The sequence below is a fragment of the Schistosoma mansoni genome, chromosome 2, assembly GCF_000237925.1.
Source record: "Schistosoma mansoni strain Puerto Rico chromosome 2, complete genome".
Taxonomy (NCBI): domain Eukaryota; kingdom Metazoa; phylum Platyhelminthes; class Trematoda; order Strigeidida; family Schistosomatidae; genus Schistosoma; species Schistosoma mansoni.
The window spans coordinates 29,317,989-29,336,589 of NC_031496.1; the positions used below are offsets into that span (position 1 = coordinate 29,317,989).

The window sequence follows — 18,601 nt, forward strand, 5'->3', positions numbered from 1 at the left end:
TATCATTATTTAGTAAGTACTGACTGCAGTGCAAATAATTCCATATATATATATATATATATATATATATCATTGGATCCCAGCACACTGGACTTTAGTTAAGGTGTTCGCTCGCGAGATCGAAGGTCCTCGATTTGATTCTGGGATGCTCATTCCTTAGGAGTCTTGTGCTAAGACGAAACAGCCGTCCAGAGCTTTCAGATTTTCAGTGGTTATTTAACTTAGAGCGGTTTGTAATTTAAATAAAATTTAACAACCACAACGTCATACTAACAATTACTAAGCTGTATTTGATAATTCATTCAGTAAAGTAAGCTACATAACGAAGTATGATGGCACGGCACACAGCTGGTGAAAATGGGTTTCTTTTGGTTGAAAACTTTACACTCGATTGCGCTATCACTTATATTCATATTAAGGGTACATGAGACTTTTTCATGTTACCCGTCCTAACCATAGTCATACTTCATTGTGAACTAGTGAAATAATTAGCATTGTGTTGCACCAAATATTTGATGCGTGTGGTAAAACGGATAGTTTATGGATTCAATGTATTTCATTTTCAGTGTTTCAACTGTACGATATTGAAGGCTACTATTGAAAATAAAATTAATTTCTAGTTGATAAAAAGTTTAACAGTATTTACAGTGTGGTGTGGGCTACTTATATCGACATAAGTGGTATATATCGTGAGTCAGGAATAGAATATCTGGCAGCAGAAGATTGAGAAGGGAAGAACAGAAACAGAAAGCAATTGGTTTGGAAATCCAGGAACAATGAAGTCTGAGACAATTAACGAACATTTTGCAAATGAAGTATCAGAGTATGGTTTTTCTGTTTTATCAGGCAACTTTGTAATCTTTGCTAAATATATAATCGGTTGTCCTCACCTCTGTTCACATTCACTACAACAGTATACCCAAGTCAGAATTTTTAATACAAACGTTAGGAAGTTGTACTGTACAGAGCTGAAACTCCAAGGACTACTACAACCATCATTAAAAAATTACAGGCGTCTATGAACAGATATCTACACAAGATATTTCAGAACCGTTGAATAAACATCAGCAATAACCTACTCTGGTATAAAACTAGACTGCTGATGAAGAAAGAATGCGTAAAAGAAGTTGAAGGTGGATAGGACAAACATTCAACAAACCATCAAACTGTATCAGGACACTGACCCTAACTTGAACTCCTCAAGCTAAACACGAAAGAAACAGACCAAAGTAGACATTGAGATGGGAATTGGAGGTATACATCAAAAGAATAAATAACACTTGATCACAGCTGGAAAGGAGAGCTCAGGACAGAGATGTTTGAAGATTCCTGGTCAGCAGCCTATGTTCCACGGGAGGTTGCAGGCGTAAGTAACCAACCATGTAAGTAAATTATATATGTATCTACAATACGATACATTGGAGTGTGAGATCTACGCACCGTTAATAAATAAATTAAGTTATATCAATTCAAATGTATTCTGTTGGTCTATCGAATTACATGAAACATACATTTCGATTTCTTACTGGCCGAGAGTGCTATACCACAGGAAAAGATATAATGGACTGGATGAAAAAAAAGGTGAACGGCGTTAAATATACTCTACACAGATTTAATATGAGGGTCAAATTCATGACCTTGTGATTAGATAATTGAACTGATGAGTCATAGCTGTCTAGGTAGGAGTTCTCAGAACAGTAATATTATATAGTACAAGATATTGATGAGACCATTGACTATGAGATACTTTAATTGGAAGTGTTCAACAGAGAACATAGTTCTAAATGATATTCTGATGTGATGTATGCTACATATGCCGACATAAGTAGTGCATAATATTAATCAAAAGTGGAATGTCTGGTAGAAGAAGGTTGGGAAAATCGAAATGAAGAGAACGGGAACAGAGAGTAATTGTTATGGCGATGAAGGAACGATGAAATTTAAGACAATTGATGCGGGATTTGCAAATAAATTATCGAACGTATGGTTTTCACATTTTACCAGAGAACTGTAATTTTGTATTAAAATACAACCGGTTGTCCCCACCTGTGTTCTCGTTCATTATATTATAAATTTAATTTTCTTGTTTTTTTTCACTCTTTCATTTAAAACAACCTTCACTAATAGATGAACTGATATGTTTGTGTATTGTATTCTCTGAGATGAATAATTTAACTGCAAAACATTCGCCTGAACTACAAATATACACCATCATTCCATAAACTGATATGATAATTAAATTAATGAATCAAGCCATTAAAAAAATAGAAGCATTCTATCCGAACCATTTCATGCAATTCCGAGCATCGATCCTGAATAATTATTCTCTGCATAAATGAGTACTGTGAAGTGGTCTCTACATTTAAAGAAGTTGAAAAAGAGCTCTCTGTAGTATCTATTTATCAGCATCATTATATCATTGTCACTTTAAGTTCAAGCTCGGTTCATGTAGAACTTCTGCAACTTAAAACACACACACACACACTCTCTCTCCCTATATATATATATATATATATACCAGTTGTGTTTTTTCCTTTTTTATTTCACATCAAAGAAGGAAGATGAACTCAACAACAACAGAATAAGAAAAATCTCATATAAAAAGATCACTTGCATGCCAATTATCAGTAGACAAATGAATGAAATATTTAGTTGACAACAAAATATTACCATAGATAGGCGTACACATACGTGTATGCAGATAAACATACACATACGTACACTCTTCATTTTATAATACTACCTTAAATAGTTGACACAACAGAACCATACCGGACCCTAAATAATTACAAGTGTCACTTAGTAATAATATTATTATTACTATTAAATAAATAGCGAAATAATATTTAAATAGTAACAACAAATTCCATTGTTTGGAATAGTTCAATCTGGCATACTATACAGATGTTAGTGTTTAATATTTCAAGAAAAATGTATTTAATTCATATCTATGATTGATTTTATATCATTCCATTACAGTATGTGTGAACTAAGTGTGTATTCTTCAAAATATGATTACTTATGCGATGATAATAATAATGGTAATAGTAACGGTCAAACTGTTCAAAATATTATAATTTATGTGACATCTATTTTACAAATACGAATCAAGACCAGGAATCAAGTATATTCGGTCAATTAGACATAACACAATAACTTGACAAACGTATGTATTAGTCCATGTCGCTACATCTGACACTGGCACAGAGATAGATAGTGAATAACAGTTCTATTTAAGTATGGGATGCTTCATAAATGTGCATCCACAACCCAGTTGGAAAAGAATTAACAAGACATGAAGCAGAGAAAAGTGGAAAGGATATAAATTATAATGGGGAGATAAACTAAGAATTAGTTGAGAAGGAATGACACTTATTGACTATCAATTCATGCAACTTATGATCTCAGAACTATAGATTATGGTTATTGTACAGTATCTACTAAAGCATTTGTAGCTGTAAACACTGTTCATTTCTATCTGTAGCGTTTCTGCTTCATTCTGTACAGGTAATTATGATGAGTTGAGGCAGACAGTGGGTGGGAATGTATAACTCATAGTACAGTCACTTTAATCAATGTAGACTTACAGCCCCATTAACAGACTTATTTCTGTTGACAACACTACCTTTTACCTCAACACTATTCACTTGGTAGTCTCAAATAATACTTTATAGTTCATGATTCATAACTATGAAGTAATACAAAGCGAAATGGCGAACAGTATACTTGTTCTTTGATAGACAAATATACATCACACCAAAGTAACAGAAAGTGGAAGTTGGTAAGACTTAAGTTCTTAAAAATAAGATTGAAAATAATACAAACAATTGTAGTTTAATCATAATAAAACGACAAATCAATGATCAAGAAGTTACCTTAATTTACAAACAGTTTTGTAAGTTTACATATTAAAGCACTGTTTTTATCAATATTGCATAAACACTGATTAACAACTGAATAGTATACAATTAGTACACTTTAATTCAGAATTACAAAGGATCACTACACACAAAAAAGGTATTAATACAATGGTAAATTTGTAACTCATGTAGCACGTATGGGGTTTATATGCTCAGTTTTAAATTACATCTTTTGTATGATGACTATAGATAAGTAACTGGTGGATCAGATTTCGCACATTTGGGATACGTGCGTGTTGAGTGAAAGGACGATTATTAAACGCTGTGTTTAGTACATCACACTATACACTGTTCGAGTTCACAGTTTTTTGCATGCATCACAATTGCAATCATAAAATTATAAAATTAAAATAGATAATTTGATTATTCATGGACAAAGCACTACTGAAGGGTAAGTAAAAAAAGTGAATAAAACCTAAATGTTGGGGATACCCAGAAAATTTATCGAAAAAAACCCAAAGTAGCCCTGAAAACGCCGGGGAACATCTTATCCAATCAGCGTTCAACAGAAGTTTTTCAGAAACATCTAGAAAGTGGAGTCATGTGCCACATTTCTGATTGGGTGATTATCTATCCTGCTACCATATTTAGAAGGGTTTCAGAACTTTCCAGATGCCCAGGGCCATCTGAAATGCTATAAATTCAATTTTCTGTACATAAACGAACCTTGGAGTAAAGCTTTCTTCCCATATTTCGCGCCTTTTCTCTCGTGTTCAAGTTGTCATGTATAGAGTTGGTTTGGAGTTATTAGAAGAGCTTAGGAAACCGATTCAATTTTTCAGTCAGAAGATTTATCACTAACAGAGAACGAATGATATACATTTAAAAAAATAAAATAAAACTTGTATGTTTCTGTAACAGATCGACTTGAGACAGACAATCATTGAAAATAAAGAAGCATTGAGTAACTATTTTGTCCTAGTATGGGATTCCATAGCAGTGTAAACTCAAGGTTAAAGACAAGAGTCGAATCCACGGTCTTCAGGCCTCGTGGCGAGTACATTATTTTCGGACGACCGATCATGCAACTGATAACTTGCATTTTCTCTGCTCGATCAACAATAGGTTTGTGGATATGTAATGATGGGAAATACCAAGCTTGAATAAAACAGATGATTAGTACTATCTGGTTTCCAATGATCATTTAGTTAAAATCTATCTGTGATGTAAACCACAAGTCGAATACCATCTCTACAAGGTTTGAGAGATAATCGGAAGTTGATACTCTTTGACATCAACATGAATAACTGACTATAACAATCAAGAAACTATTGGATAAAATTGGTTAGACAGTTCAGCTTTAAACCATTAGGTTACACTAAAGTCTCTTCAAGAATGCAGACCACCTCACAATGACATGTGTATATGTTGTCAAGACTGAATAATGAAAATCCGATTTAGTCAGCACCTCACACACGTAAGAAGATTACAAGACCCCGTCTTTATTTCTCAGTGATAAATAAACACAAGTGTAGATTCTATGGTTGGAAGATGTTGTGACTGATATCTCCAGGGCTGACATAATCAATTACATATTTTAAAAAAATATAATAACTCAAAAATTTGTGATAGTAAGATTCAAAATTTGTTTCCTTATTCACAAACGATGGATAGATGTTGCACAGAAATAAATGATACTTAGATTTACAAAAGAACTAACAATATCAAATAATTATATGTAGTTGAATAGTTTGTTTAAATATGAAGACCAAAACTAGATAGGTAAATATTTGTTATCTTATCGAAATACTGACGAAAGTATTCTATTATTATACTGTTTACACAAAATAGATTCTTTATCGTTTTTATTTGCATACAATAAATTATTCATTTCGACTTATAGAGTACAAATACTTGAATGGTACATAAACAATCATAAACCTGAAAAAGTTGTGAACAGAAAGCAATGAAATTGAGAAACAGTATGGATCTTCGTACAATATATCAGTTAAAGTAGTACTTGAACGAAGGCTTGAAGATATCTAGTTTTGACCATAATCCCTACATAGTTAAATTAATTGGTGGATAAATACTTTGAGATGGTGAAATACGGTCAACTGAACAAGAAATTAGAAAAAAAACGTTGGAGGTGGATAGGACAAACATTCAGGAAACCATCAAACTGTATCGTCAGACTGACCCTAACTTGAACTCCTCAAGCTAAACACGAAAGAAACAGACCAGATGGAATCAGAGGTATACATCAAAAAAATGAATGGGACTTGACAACAATAATAAAAGAGAGCTCAGGGTCAGTGGGCCTATGTTCCATGAAGGGTAACAAGCGTAAGTATGTTGTAACCAGCAGGGCCAACTAAGTTAGTAGAGAAACAGTTTCTCAACAACTACATTACATGATAATCACTATATTTTGCCAAGTGACTGAATTTAGAAAATATAGATTTTAACTCAGTGGTTAAAAGCTTGTCTTGCTAGCTTCGAGGCATAAACAATCTAGGTTTTTATCCCGTAAACAGATCGATTGTTGATGTGATGTTAAGTAGAATTGTAAACTCTAATAAAATAATTGTTCAATTATTTATATCAACTCGTGATGAAATTCACTTTTATATCAAATAAACATTAACGTAAAACCCTTTAAATAATTAAACATCCTATTAGACAGAAAACAAGTAAATTAAAATTTAAGTGAGAAATCAAATCAATTACGTAATGACATACCTAGGCAATGCATGAATTGACAATGAAGAGTATTGTGAATCTTTAATTTCTATATGACTTGGACGATGATGAACACGATCGAATTGACTTTTATTATTACTATTATTATTATGAATACTGCTGCCACCGCTGCTATTACTATGTGTAGTCCGATTACGTAGACGAACAGATTTTTGTAAATTATCTGAATGTGCTTGTGGGAAGTCTGTAGGAGAGTTATTATGTTGCAGAGTGACTTCACTAACTTCAGTCTGTGAAGATAAATTATTACCATTATTATTGCTACACTTAGTTTGAGCAGCTCCAGAACCAAAGTTAAACAATGGATGATGCCAACTAATACGTGATCCATTATTCATCTTATTAAAAGAGTTTAAATCCAATGGTTTTGGACGTAGAATAACACCATGATCATTATTATTATTATTATTATTATTTCGTAAGGTACCACCACCATTATTAGTATTATTGTCATTAGAATTTAATAATTTGACATTATCCATATTAGTGCAACTTTTTGACTTTTCGTTATACACTATTTTTGAATCTAATCGTACTGCAATTGGTCGTGGAAGAGTCCTCATATATGACTGCATTGTTTTCAACATGGCTGCAGAACTATGTTGATTGTTATTATTATTACTGTCATTATTATTACATTTATGACAATGACGATAAGATGAGACTGATGACGGCTGTGGTGGTATATGAGAAGATGAAGAACATGAACAAGATGACATTATAAAAGGAAATGGACGACAAGAATAACCATATGATGATGTCTGTGAATGTATATCAGAACTTGAACTTGTTGAACGACAAACACGTTTTGCCGGTGGTAAAAGATCATGTAAATGTTGAATATGTGAATATGAAGAATTATTTACTTCAAACAGACAACAAGAACAACAAACTGAACAAAAGTAACATGATGTTGATGAAGAGGAAGAGGAAAAAGGAGACGAACATACTGTTTTACATGGTACATTAAATTGATTAATTAATACATTCATATGATCGACTTTATCATCCACAGAACAGGGGAATGAAGCTGATGAAAAGTTGAATGTAGATGTTGAAGGTGTAACAGTATTGTTATTACTATTATTGATTTGATGATGATGGTGATGATGACGATGATGGAGATGAGGATGATAGGGATGATCTATATGGTGATAATGTTGCTGACAAGATTGTATTTCATTGAATTTTAATACATTTGACATGGAATTTAATGAATAATTTGTAGCTGGAGCGCTTGCAGATACTAAACAAAAATAATAAAAAAGAAAGGAGAAATATACTTTCATAAAAAATTGGATAAAATAGTAGAAATAATGTAACTTAACAGTTAAATATAAATTGATATTACCCATTTGTCTAACCTGCCTAAAGTAAAATGGATAGTGAAATTTCCAACCCGTTATCTGACTCCAGTTAGATCGTATGTTGATTGTCATGGAAATACACATGCCGCCAATCCTCGTATATTTTTTATCGACTTAAATCGCGTTAGTGAATAATGGAATTAAATAAGTCAAATACGAGAATGAATTTTGAATACGTATATTTCATACAATCGTTGGTCTGAGCAGGGAATCAGAGAGAAGGAATGAAGGAAGCGAAGCGGAACGAAACAAAGGGACGCGCAGCGGAAAAGGAGAGTGAGCCAACTTAATTTGATAAGGTGTGACTGCAGTTGACCAGTCTCATACTGGCATATATGCATTCTGCGAGGATTGTCTCGATATTGCCATCTCTGATTATAAGTTTCCTATTATGTTCGTAGAATTAATGGTAAAATATTCGTAAGTAGTGGCAGTTTTCTATAAACAGACAGTTTAGAATACTACAGATTTGCCATTTTAATCATACGTATAATTAGGATCCCAATACAGTTTATTTTATTATGTTTCAAAGAGTGTGAAATACAAACTTTGTCAACAGTTTTTGGAGATGACCTAAGTAAGATAACCACTGAAAACAAGGAAACATTGGACAATTGTTTCGTCCTAGTGTGAGAATCCTCAACAATGAACACTCAAGACCCTATTGTGGACTGAAACTAGGGTTTTTAGTTCTTGATATGAGCGCCTAACCTTCGGACCACTGAGTTGGCATCCAAATAGTTTATGTATATAATTTCGATTGGTTCGCGATGTTATGAAACCATCTTTTAATGCAACTGGTAGGTAGCTTCCCCACACCAGTCATGGTCGCACTTTACTGGTCACGTGTCACTAGAATTCCGGGTATCACTTCTCGAAATTAATTACTAGTGAGTACACGATCATTTTCAACGTAAAAGGTTTGTTTACACCACGAATTACCATAGATAGACTGTCAGCTTGCATAACACGTGGAAATATACATTACTGTCATCATTGTTGTTACATCTTAACGAAGAATAAATGTATGGTAACTGCTAGTAATTATTTATGGACTGTTATTATATATATTCCTAATGGGTAACTATTAATTAACTGTTATATGTATATCCACATTCCTTTTATTATTAGCTTCTATTTGACGCACCGACTACTATTATACGATTTATTATTCTTAAATTATTCACAACCTATTAGTTACAGTCTCTCACACTTAGTCACTTTTTGCTTGATCTTGTATAACTGTTATTCTCTATTTTGTGGTATGATGTGGTCTGACTAGCTTGCAATATGAACCAAGTATGTTTAAAATATATGATTCATATAATGGAAGTTGAGATTTTATTCTGAACACAAACGGATAGGGCTGGGCGAGAAGAACCAATAAGGACTTAGAATTGACTCTAGGTTGCTCATACTGGTTAACATGTCATTGGTTTGGCACAGTGCCAAGGTCATATAAATCGGTGTTCTAGTTGGCGATTTTATCACGTGATACTTAACAGGACATAAGAACATAACAATTTCCATCATTATTAAACGTATAAATCAATTTAAAAACAGAGAGAAAAATGGAAATTCAACTTACAAACATGAAGAGAAGACGAATTCGGTTCAAGATTCTATTAATAGATAAAAAAGACGAATAATAAAATCTGTCAGTACAAGCATGGTAGGAGATTATATAATAAATACGAATGTATGATTTAATAGAGTTATGGATGAGCATTAAGGAAAAACATTACTCATGATCATTTAAATAAATTTAGGTGCTTAAAATGTCTGGATTAGATATAATCTAGTTAATAAAAGTTGCATAAGCAATTTCCAATTAGTCAACTAACTGTGCAATTCACTGACACCTTGTTCCAAGTCAAATCTATTACTATCTAACAGGAATACTGATTTAAAGTGGACTGGATCTCGACTGTCATTGACTAGTGAAATATTAAGATCTTATAATTCTCATCCCAACGACCTTGAATATATTATCTGATGACTAATTTATTAAGTAGTATAATCCAATAAATCTCAATATTGAGTAAATCTAAGCCTTTTTTTAAAGTCAGTCATTGGTTTCATTCATTGTATGAGTTAATTGATCATGGTAATCAGACGAACAAAAGAAAGATTTTCTTTTGTTTTTCTATTTTATTAAATTCAGTTAAGAACATTGCTCTACCATGATGATATATATACGTTTATTTCTAATCAGTTTCAATTGAATATTTATGTTGACTTATGCTCACAAGTTGTAGGTATAACTGATAAGAGTTTAACGAAATAAAATGAATTCATGTTAACCTGAACAAATATTTATATATATTCCTAGTGAATTAGTATTTAAGTCACGGAGTGAACATAAACTCTGCGATGGAGGTACATCTAACAGACGAGTCTCAAATAGAACGCGCATCATGAATTCAACTGCTAGCCACCATCCATCTCTGCTTGTAATGCCTAATACTAAAGTCAGTATCGAGGCGAATGGCACAGGATGCACATATGCTAATAACGGACTGACCAATCGCCGTACTAAAGGTCAATGAGAAGATCCAAGCAACCAATTCAAAATCAATTTGATTTTTAAGTTTTTTTTTTCATTTTTTTTCAAAGGATTTTATTTAATATTGATTAAATCTATCTTTACAATTCTTCATATTGTTTCCACATAAGAAAGTGTTAATTAATCGGTTAGATTAGCGTAAGAAAAAGACGAAGGGTTAAACCTGACTTTTATGATTTTTAATTTATAAAATTTTATTGATAGAATGATGATTTAGTGCTTTAACTACTGGAAGTTTCCCTCTTTACGTTTTAGGTTCGAATTAATTTCCACCCAAATGATATGACAAAGATAAAAAAATAGAAAGATGACGTCATTCTAAGCCAATATTTTTTGCAGCTATTCATTGTGAATTTCGGCCAGGATGACAGGTGAAAACGTCGTTCAGTATGACGTTTTTAAAGTCAATATTTTCTTGTATCAATTCAACAAAGACTTTGTTCAATATGACAAGTGTGAACTTTTGGTCAGTGTGACAATTATATTTCCTGTATCAATTCAGGTGAATTATATTCAGTGTGCGTTTTGACAGTAACTCTATGTGTTCCCCATCTCTATGTGATAATTTTTGTATGTAAAGATTAGTATACAAATGATTTTATTTTGGTTAACGATGGTGTGGTTTTGGGATTTGTTTGGAGACGTGTTTCTGGGGTGTCAATAAATCTTCATTGCACCGTTCTTTCATGTTCTCACTTCGCATCGTGAGAAGTGTAGGGGTTTCCGTCTCCTAGTATAAGCAGTAGAATAGAGGAATTACAGTGGTTCCTAATGATCAAGTGAAAAGAAGTAGGACTATGGGGCTCAACAGAGCCGAAACGTCATAACAGCGACTCCTAAGATATAGAGATTGACTATCCGGATACAACAGTGGCAACACGAATATAACGCAGTCGACCACACAGTTCAAACAGTGCTGACGGAGTCATTTCCCAGTTATAACAACTTATTATTTCCCTTTCATAACCAGGTAGTAAGTATAATTAGCCATTAAACAGCATGTATTGAATAAGAGTATATGAATCTGTATTTTGTAAATCAAAGAGATCCTAAAAAAACATTAATTATAACCATAGAAATACTATCAAATAGAATTATCGTTTAAAACATAATCAACACACACATGTACATGTACACAGTAAAGAGTACATGATTCAAATCGACTGCTAGCTTTATTAATCCATTAAAAGTGTATTGTGTATTACAACCACTGACAAATAAAATAATCTCCATAATATTCATACTACCCATTGTGTGTATTATGAATCGAATGAAATTATTATCTACTCAACTTAAAACTGCTTGAAAACAATACCAGCTAACGCGAAAACGCTCCTCAACTCTCTGCCTTTTTTATTTCATCTGTGAAATACTCCTTTTTTAAAAAAAGAAACTCTTTAATTACATTATTTAATTAACGATGTATTACAATTGTGTGTATCATTCGGAACAAGAAAAATGTAATAAGAGAGTATACATTATATATCAATAATGGGGTAATTATAAGTTAAGATAATTGTTAGAATCTATTTTCATCTATAGATATTATTTGTTTAAATTAAGAATTTAAGTTTTAAATAGATAAACAAGGGGAGAATGAAAAGGGGTAGGATGATTGCATGTCCAAAAATAGTGTCTATTGCATACTGATAACAATTACAAAATGGTGGAAGGCTGACTATAAAGTTATCGATGGTTATTTCCTCTCAAATAGCCCGCTTATCCATCCTACTAGACTGAAGTTTCATTGCTTGCTGTAAACTAACAGCTTTGAACTTTATTTAAATAATGGCCAGCGGTGGAATCTAAGACGTGCGTTTCGTTCTATTCAGGACTCGTCAGTCGGATTTTTCTGCATCCCAGTGTTGATTTTAACATCTGGACTCGAACATAACACATTTCAATTCAAACACCCAGAACAATCCATAACGTCAATGAGGCGAATTAGACATGAAATAAATTGAAAATCAATCAGTTCCACGATCGAGCTGATCACTGGACTCAGTAGCTAAGTAGATAACGCACCGGTTTTTTAAAAGGAAATGTACTAGGTTTGAGTTCAGGTATGAGCATCAACACTAGAATGCAGGTACATTCAACTGGAGAGTTCATATATCAATAAAAGACTATTCAATCGCAGTCCTAAACATCAACGGTAAGATTTAAACAACCAATACAAATGAACCAGAATTTATTGTTCTTGTTCCGAATCGCAAATGAAAAATGTTTCAGCTTTAAACAACAGGCTAGTAAAGATTTGCACACGTTAGTAAAAGATAAACAGAGGACAATAAGACTTGTAAAAATACAAATGAAATCACACCATAAATCAAAGCTTCTCACCATCTGAAAACGATCGAAGTTTACAAAAAAATTTTAAAACTAAAAATTTAATATTGATAAAGTTCAATTGCAAGTCACTAGATTATTTTTCAAATTTGTGCTGGTATGTCTCATTTTTCGAAGATTTTATTACTATTCCATCAACTATGTGAAATGTTAGTGCAGAAGGATTTATGGAGATAGTGGAATTTTTATAGTGTTTAAGTCAAGAACCGATCTTAGTTAAACCACTAATGAAAACCTGAAAACACTGGATGTACATTTTCACGTTTGTACGCCAGACCGAAGGTCCTGGGTTCGACTTTCGGATGCAGCGCCATGAACGAGCATTGCTAAAAGGTCTCATACTAGGATGAAACAGATGTTCAATATTTTCAGGTTTCCAGTGGAGGTCTAAGAACAGTTCTTAATTAAACCATGGTAAATAAAATATGTTAAACTTTTTATTTGTAATTCGACTGTTCACAGTACTTGTAGACTGTTTGTAGTTGTTATAATTTCTCTTACTACGACCCAGCTATTCCTATTGCTTGGTATTGTTGGACATCAATTCACTCGACAAGTCCCCAAATCAGAACGCGGTTGAACAGGGAAGAAATTATATTCCGAATAACAAAGGTAGATGAAGTAAGAAGCACAATAAGAAATACATTAGTATATTCGTAGTTCTTACATGAGAAGATTCTAGAGTCTTCTCCAAGTATCGACTAGCGCTGATTGGATAAGAATAAGCCAAACAGCATGCACCAACGCAATCATCCACAGAACATGCTTTAATCCAATCTATGTCCCACTAACAGTAGTTATATATGTATTTCACAAAACAGCGGTCAGTCAACCACAAATTAACACCAAATGGTTTCTGGGGATCTGGCGTCCTCAACACCTCTCTTTTTTAACAGCGTTTGTTCTTGGGGTTCACTTGAGTCTTGACTATCTGCAGCCGTTATCGAAGTGACCACCTACTGGACTTCTTCTTCAGTCGGGACCGGGGGTAGGTTGGAGCTATCTAACGAACTTCGAGCAGGAGATGTCTGCTTTTTGATGGGGAGTCTGGGGCTAACCGTTTCTGTAGCTGGTTCCGGTGTCATGTCCATGTGTCTCTTTCCATCTTTACTTCATACATGACTTGGTCTAGCCTCCTGACCAAACATACTTCAGTCCAGGGATTATTGTTTGGTCTGTAGTCTCGAGAGAACACCGGACATTCAACCTCACACTTTGGTAGCTCCTAGAATTTAGTCTGTGACAGCGATGGTTTTGGACCATCTTCAGTTTTCGTCTCATGAGGATCTAAGCTGGAAACGTCTACTCTCGTAAGGTATCATTCAGTATCGCTCGATAAACAAATTAGTCCTATAGTAATTCGACTATTGTTCTCTCCCCTTTCGACTTAAGTAGAACCCTCTTAAACGTGAACACAAACCTTTCGGCTTCGCCATCTGACTACGGATGGTAAGGGAGCAGTGGAAATGTTTAGTGGCTAGTCATTGGTAGAATTCTTGAAACTAGCTGGAAGTGAACTGCGAACCGTAATCTGTAATAATTATATCTGGCAAAATGTTCCGGAAGAAAATCTCTGTCAAGAGCTGAAGCGTTTTGGTAGTCAGTGGCACGATGGGGAGGATTTCTGGCCATTTTGAAAATGTATCAACCACAACCAAACAGGTAGTTCCATTGAAGTTGGCATGTATCCTGGACCAATGGTACTCAGGCTGTGCCCATGAAACAGACGGTACTTTAGCGTCCTGTTTTGCCGCTTGTAACACTGTGTGCATCTATCTACCAGTTCCATGATGTGCTGGTTTATGAGTAGCCAATATGCAAAACTTTGAGCCATGAACTTTATTCGTTTTATTCCGGGATGACCAATATGAAATCGCTTTAGCATCTTTGGTCTTAGGTATTCCGGCACAACCACTCTCTCTCTCTCTTTAAAAATTAAGCATTCGTTTACGACACATCCTCAAAACCAGCATATAGTCAATCGGTATTGATATAGTGTTTTTAATGATAGGGTCGTTCCTAGAAGCGGATTGAATCTCCGATGCTGACATTTGTAAAGCACGAATGACAGTCGTCGGGTAACATTCTGAGTGGACTTTTGTTGAAAGCAAGGCAATAACTATGAACTCCTCTTCTGTAGAGTGTCCACTGGTAAGCCATGACAAGGCTTCTGCCTTACTTAAGTGTTGGGTGCGTCAGTACTAGATGACGAGATCACAACCCAATAGAACCAAGACCCAATGCTGGAGATGATTTGCAGAATGAGCTGGAATACCATACTTTGGACCGAAACTTTTGAGGAGAGGCTTATGGTCTGTTAGCAGAGTAGGGCTCCGGATGTTATGCATCCGCGATACAAAAGCTGAGTAATAGCTAATTAATCTCAAAAATGGTTGCGGGGCAGAGGCGTTGGTGGGAGTAGGTATCAGTTGTATAATTTGAACATTTTTCGGATCTGGTCAGAGGCTTGCAGAGTCAAAGATAAATTCAAAATGTTTTACTGATATTAGGAAAAATCAGCACTCTTCGGGACGTAACCGGTAACAATAATCACTAATGCGTCGTGGCACAGTCACCATGCGTTTTCGTAGCTCTTCAGACGAAGCAGCAACAATTAAGATATCGTCAAGGTAAGTTGAGACCTCCGGGATACCCGGTAGGATGGTATCCATTAGTTGCTGGAAAATAGATGGTGCGGTCTTAACTCCAAATAGTAAACCGTTATATTGGAACAAACCACGATGGGTATTAGTGGTCAGTAGTTCTCTCGATTCTTCATACAGTTCTATTTGTAAATAAGCATCAGTAAGGTCCAACTTTACGAACTTCCCGCCGTTTAGCATAATGAGTAAATCTGTGGGACTGCGTCAAGGCCTGTAGAGAAATCTGCACCTTTGTTGTGTTTTGTGCCATTTGCCTTCTTGATAACCACAGTTAGTGCTGTCCAAGCAGATTCAGAAACAGGTGTAATAACTCCTTGGAGTTGTAGACGATTGATTTATTCATCAACTTTTGATAATGTCACAATATGGCACTGGTCTCTTCGGGCGGAAAACAGGTTTAGCCCCTGGCTTCTATCGAAGGGTTGTTTTCATAGAAGAGCACTGATCCAACACAAGCTGGAAGACGGTTGAGAACTGCGCAATTAAATTCGTTGTATATGCTTCCGGTTCATGGGGTTGTCTTCCCAGATGGCATACAGTACTTAGCGGGACGTCAGCTAGCTGTAGCTGGTCGAACCAATCTAAACCAAGTAAATTTAAATCGGCTGACGTTATGTTACATACCCCAGTAAATGTCGATTCTCAGAAAGAAACTTTAAAATCTAATTGTCCCACCACGCGCAGATAACTACCAGATACTGTACGATGCAGTTGTGGCCTTCGATCACTGTCAGTCAGTTAGTCATATGCAACGTAGAGCCTGGATCATACGTACATCAGTTCCAGTTGTTAAACTCCATTAGCACAGTAAGATGAAATTGTCAGGTCAAATCCCAGAACAGTAGATGTAATTACAGTATTGGTGGTAATAGAGAAGATTAGTCATAGAAGATATGATTCTATAAAATATAAAATGGTAAAATAAAAAAATCTAAAAAGTAATCTAAGTACTTAGGATTCAAGAGAAGACAAAGAGTGAATGCATGTGCATTACCACGGACGATTTCGAACCATGCAACCCAAAATCCCTAACCACTGTTTACGATATTCACTTTAAACAACCAATGAAAACCAGAGAGCATTGGACAGCCGTTTCGTTCTACTATGGAACTTGTCAGCGACGAGTATCCATGACTTCACTTGAAATAGAACGTAGGTCCTTCAGAGCATGTGGCAAGCGCTAAGCCGAAAGAACTTAGACTATTGAGTTAACATGCAATAATTTACACTCTTAACTTTGGCCAATAGGTAAATTAATATTACGTAACCAGGTAACGGATTGAAAACTATCTCCTGCGCCACACAACTGACTAAATTTCTCTCTCGTGTTATATGTGTAGCTTTAGAACAATATTTCCACGATAAAAGGTACCTTAGTTCACCTTTGCTTTATTATTGTGACGCTTCAATATGGAGGAACAAATAGCCATTTCCATGTATTATGTTACACCGGAATGTTATTTAACCATTCAATTCCATTAAGAGTTCCCATTCTAGTTTAAGTGAATCCTGATTGTGTTTCAATGACTTGGGAACATGGGGGATGTTTGAAGCAACTATTGATCCAGAGATGCACTTAGAAAAAACGTATTGAGTTGCAAGCGGCACCAGAAGTATAACTACACAAGTGCCAGTCATTATCTCGCAATCCAAAGCATTGATGAACAGTAGTCGATTTGGGAGATGGAGAATGATAAGATGTGTAGAACATCTTTATTATTGGAATTTTAAGTCATATGAGTTATTCTAGAAACCAATTGACGTTTGAATATATATATATATGCGTAATTGGCAACTTATCGACAATAAAATATAAACCTTAAATGGTTAAAATCCAAAATGATGTGCAGCTTCTATTACTGAATGACCACAAATTAGAACAGAAAGGAATTATAGAAAATCTAACAAATCTATTATTAAAAATAATCAGGACCATTCCTTTCAAGATGATCACTGGAGTTAATGAAAAGAAAGCAATGAATACAATAATAACTTCATAGGTGATATATAAAACTATATAAAGGAGATTGACATGAAGATTTAATGTCAACTGATATATATTATTATGAATACTATGGATTCATACCGAAATATGAATAAACTGTTGTATCAAACAACTATTAAACCTCATAGAAAAAGAAATACACTTACAACTATTTCATTTCCATCTTCAAACTCTGACATAGTAGACCGAAGAGAAGAACAAACACTAGAACTTGGTGCAAACACATCATGAAAGTGTACAGTACGTGAATGATGATAATCTTTTGATCCACTTCTCCAATCTGTATTGTTATTATTTGTACTATCATTATCATTACTAGTGATATTACGTTTCAATTGTAAACCAATAATAGAATGTATAGGCATTGAATAAGCATTTCTTGTCTTCAAACCATAAGATTCACAATTGATATTATGTTGTCCTGTATTCATTGATTTACTTGTTGTTGTTATTGTTGTTGGCATTACTCCAACTGTCATTTTCATCGTTCTCATTGACATACATGAATCACGTTCATTTAAACTGGATAATTTTAATTGATCAGTTATTAAACTTATTGAACTTGGTGGTCGACCAATATTCATTTGTTTTTGATTATTGTTCACATATGTTACAGGACATTCAATTGTACTATTAATTTTACTTTTACATTCACTACTTGTCATGGTAACTATTAAGTTAAATTTTATTTTCTTCAATAACTTTTTTTTGATCAAAGAAAGTTTAAATTAACAAAAAAATTTTCACCATCTTGTAATCAAATGAATTCCAAGAATTCTTTTTTTTTCTTGATTTAATCAATCTGAACAAATTCCAAAATGGAAAAGAAAGTCTAAATTTTCCAATTATTTAAACTTTAATCCAAATGTATATTTTAATTGATGACGTTTGAATTTGAATTCACCATACGCAAAATCATATAGTATTAAATAGACTGAAATATAAAATTAATAAAACATCCAAAATAAATTTAGAAATATTGGCATAGTTTCAAATAATGAAGGTAAGAAAGAATTCGATTAGAATAT

At 34.1% G+C, this 18,601-nt stretch overlaps 1 protein-coding gene across 1 annotated transcript in view; it reads right to left on the bottom strand.

Annotated features, from left to right (window-relative positions):
• The window catches only part of Smp_178990 (hypothetical protein), a gene marked incomplete at both ends in the record, with an annotated part of 24,312 nt that extends 6,074 nt beyond the window's left edge, over window positions 1–18,238 (bottom strand). The window contains 3 exons of the mRNA XM_018796321.1: window positions 6,603–6,961; window positions 17,720–17,853; window positions 18,076–18,238. Coding sequence (XP_018650545.1) covers window positions 6,603–6,961; window positions 17,720–17,853; window positions 18,076–18,238 — 656 coding nt within the window. The remainder of the gene's footprint in view (window positions 1–6,602; window positions 6,962–17,719; window positions 17,854–18,075) is intronic.
• Between the last annotated feature and the right edge of the window lie 363 nt (window positions 18,239–18,601).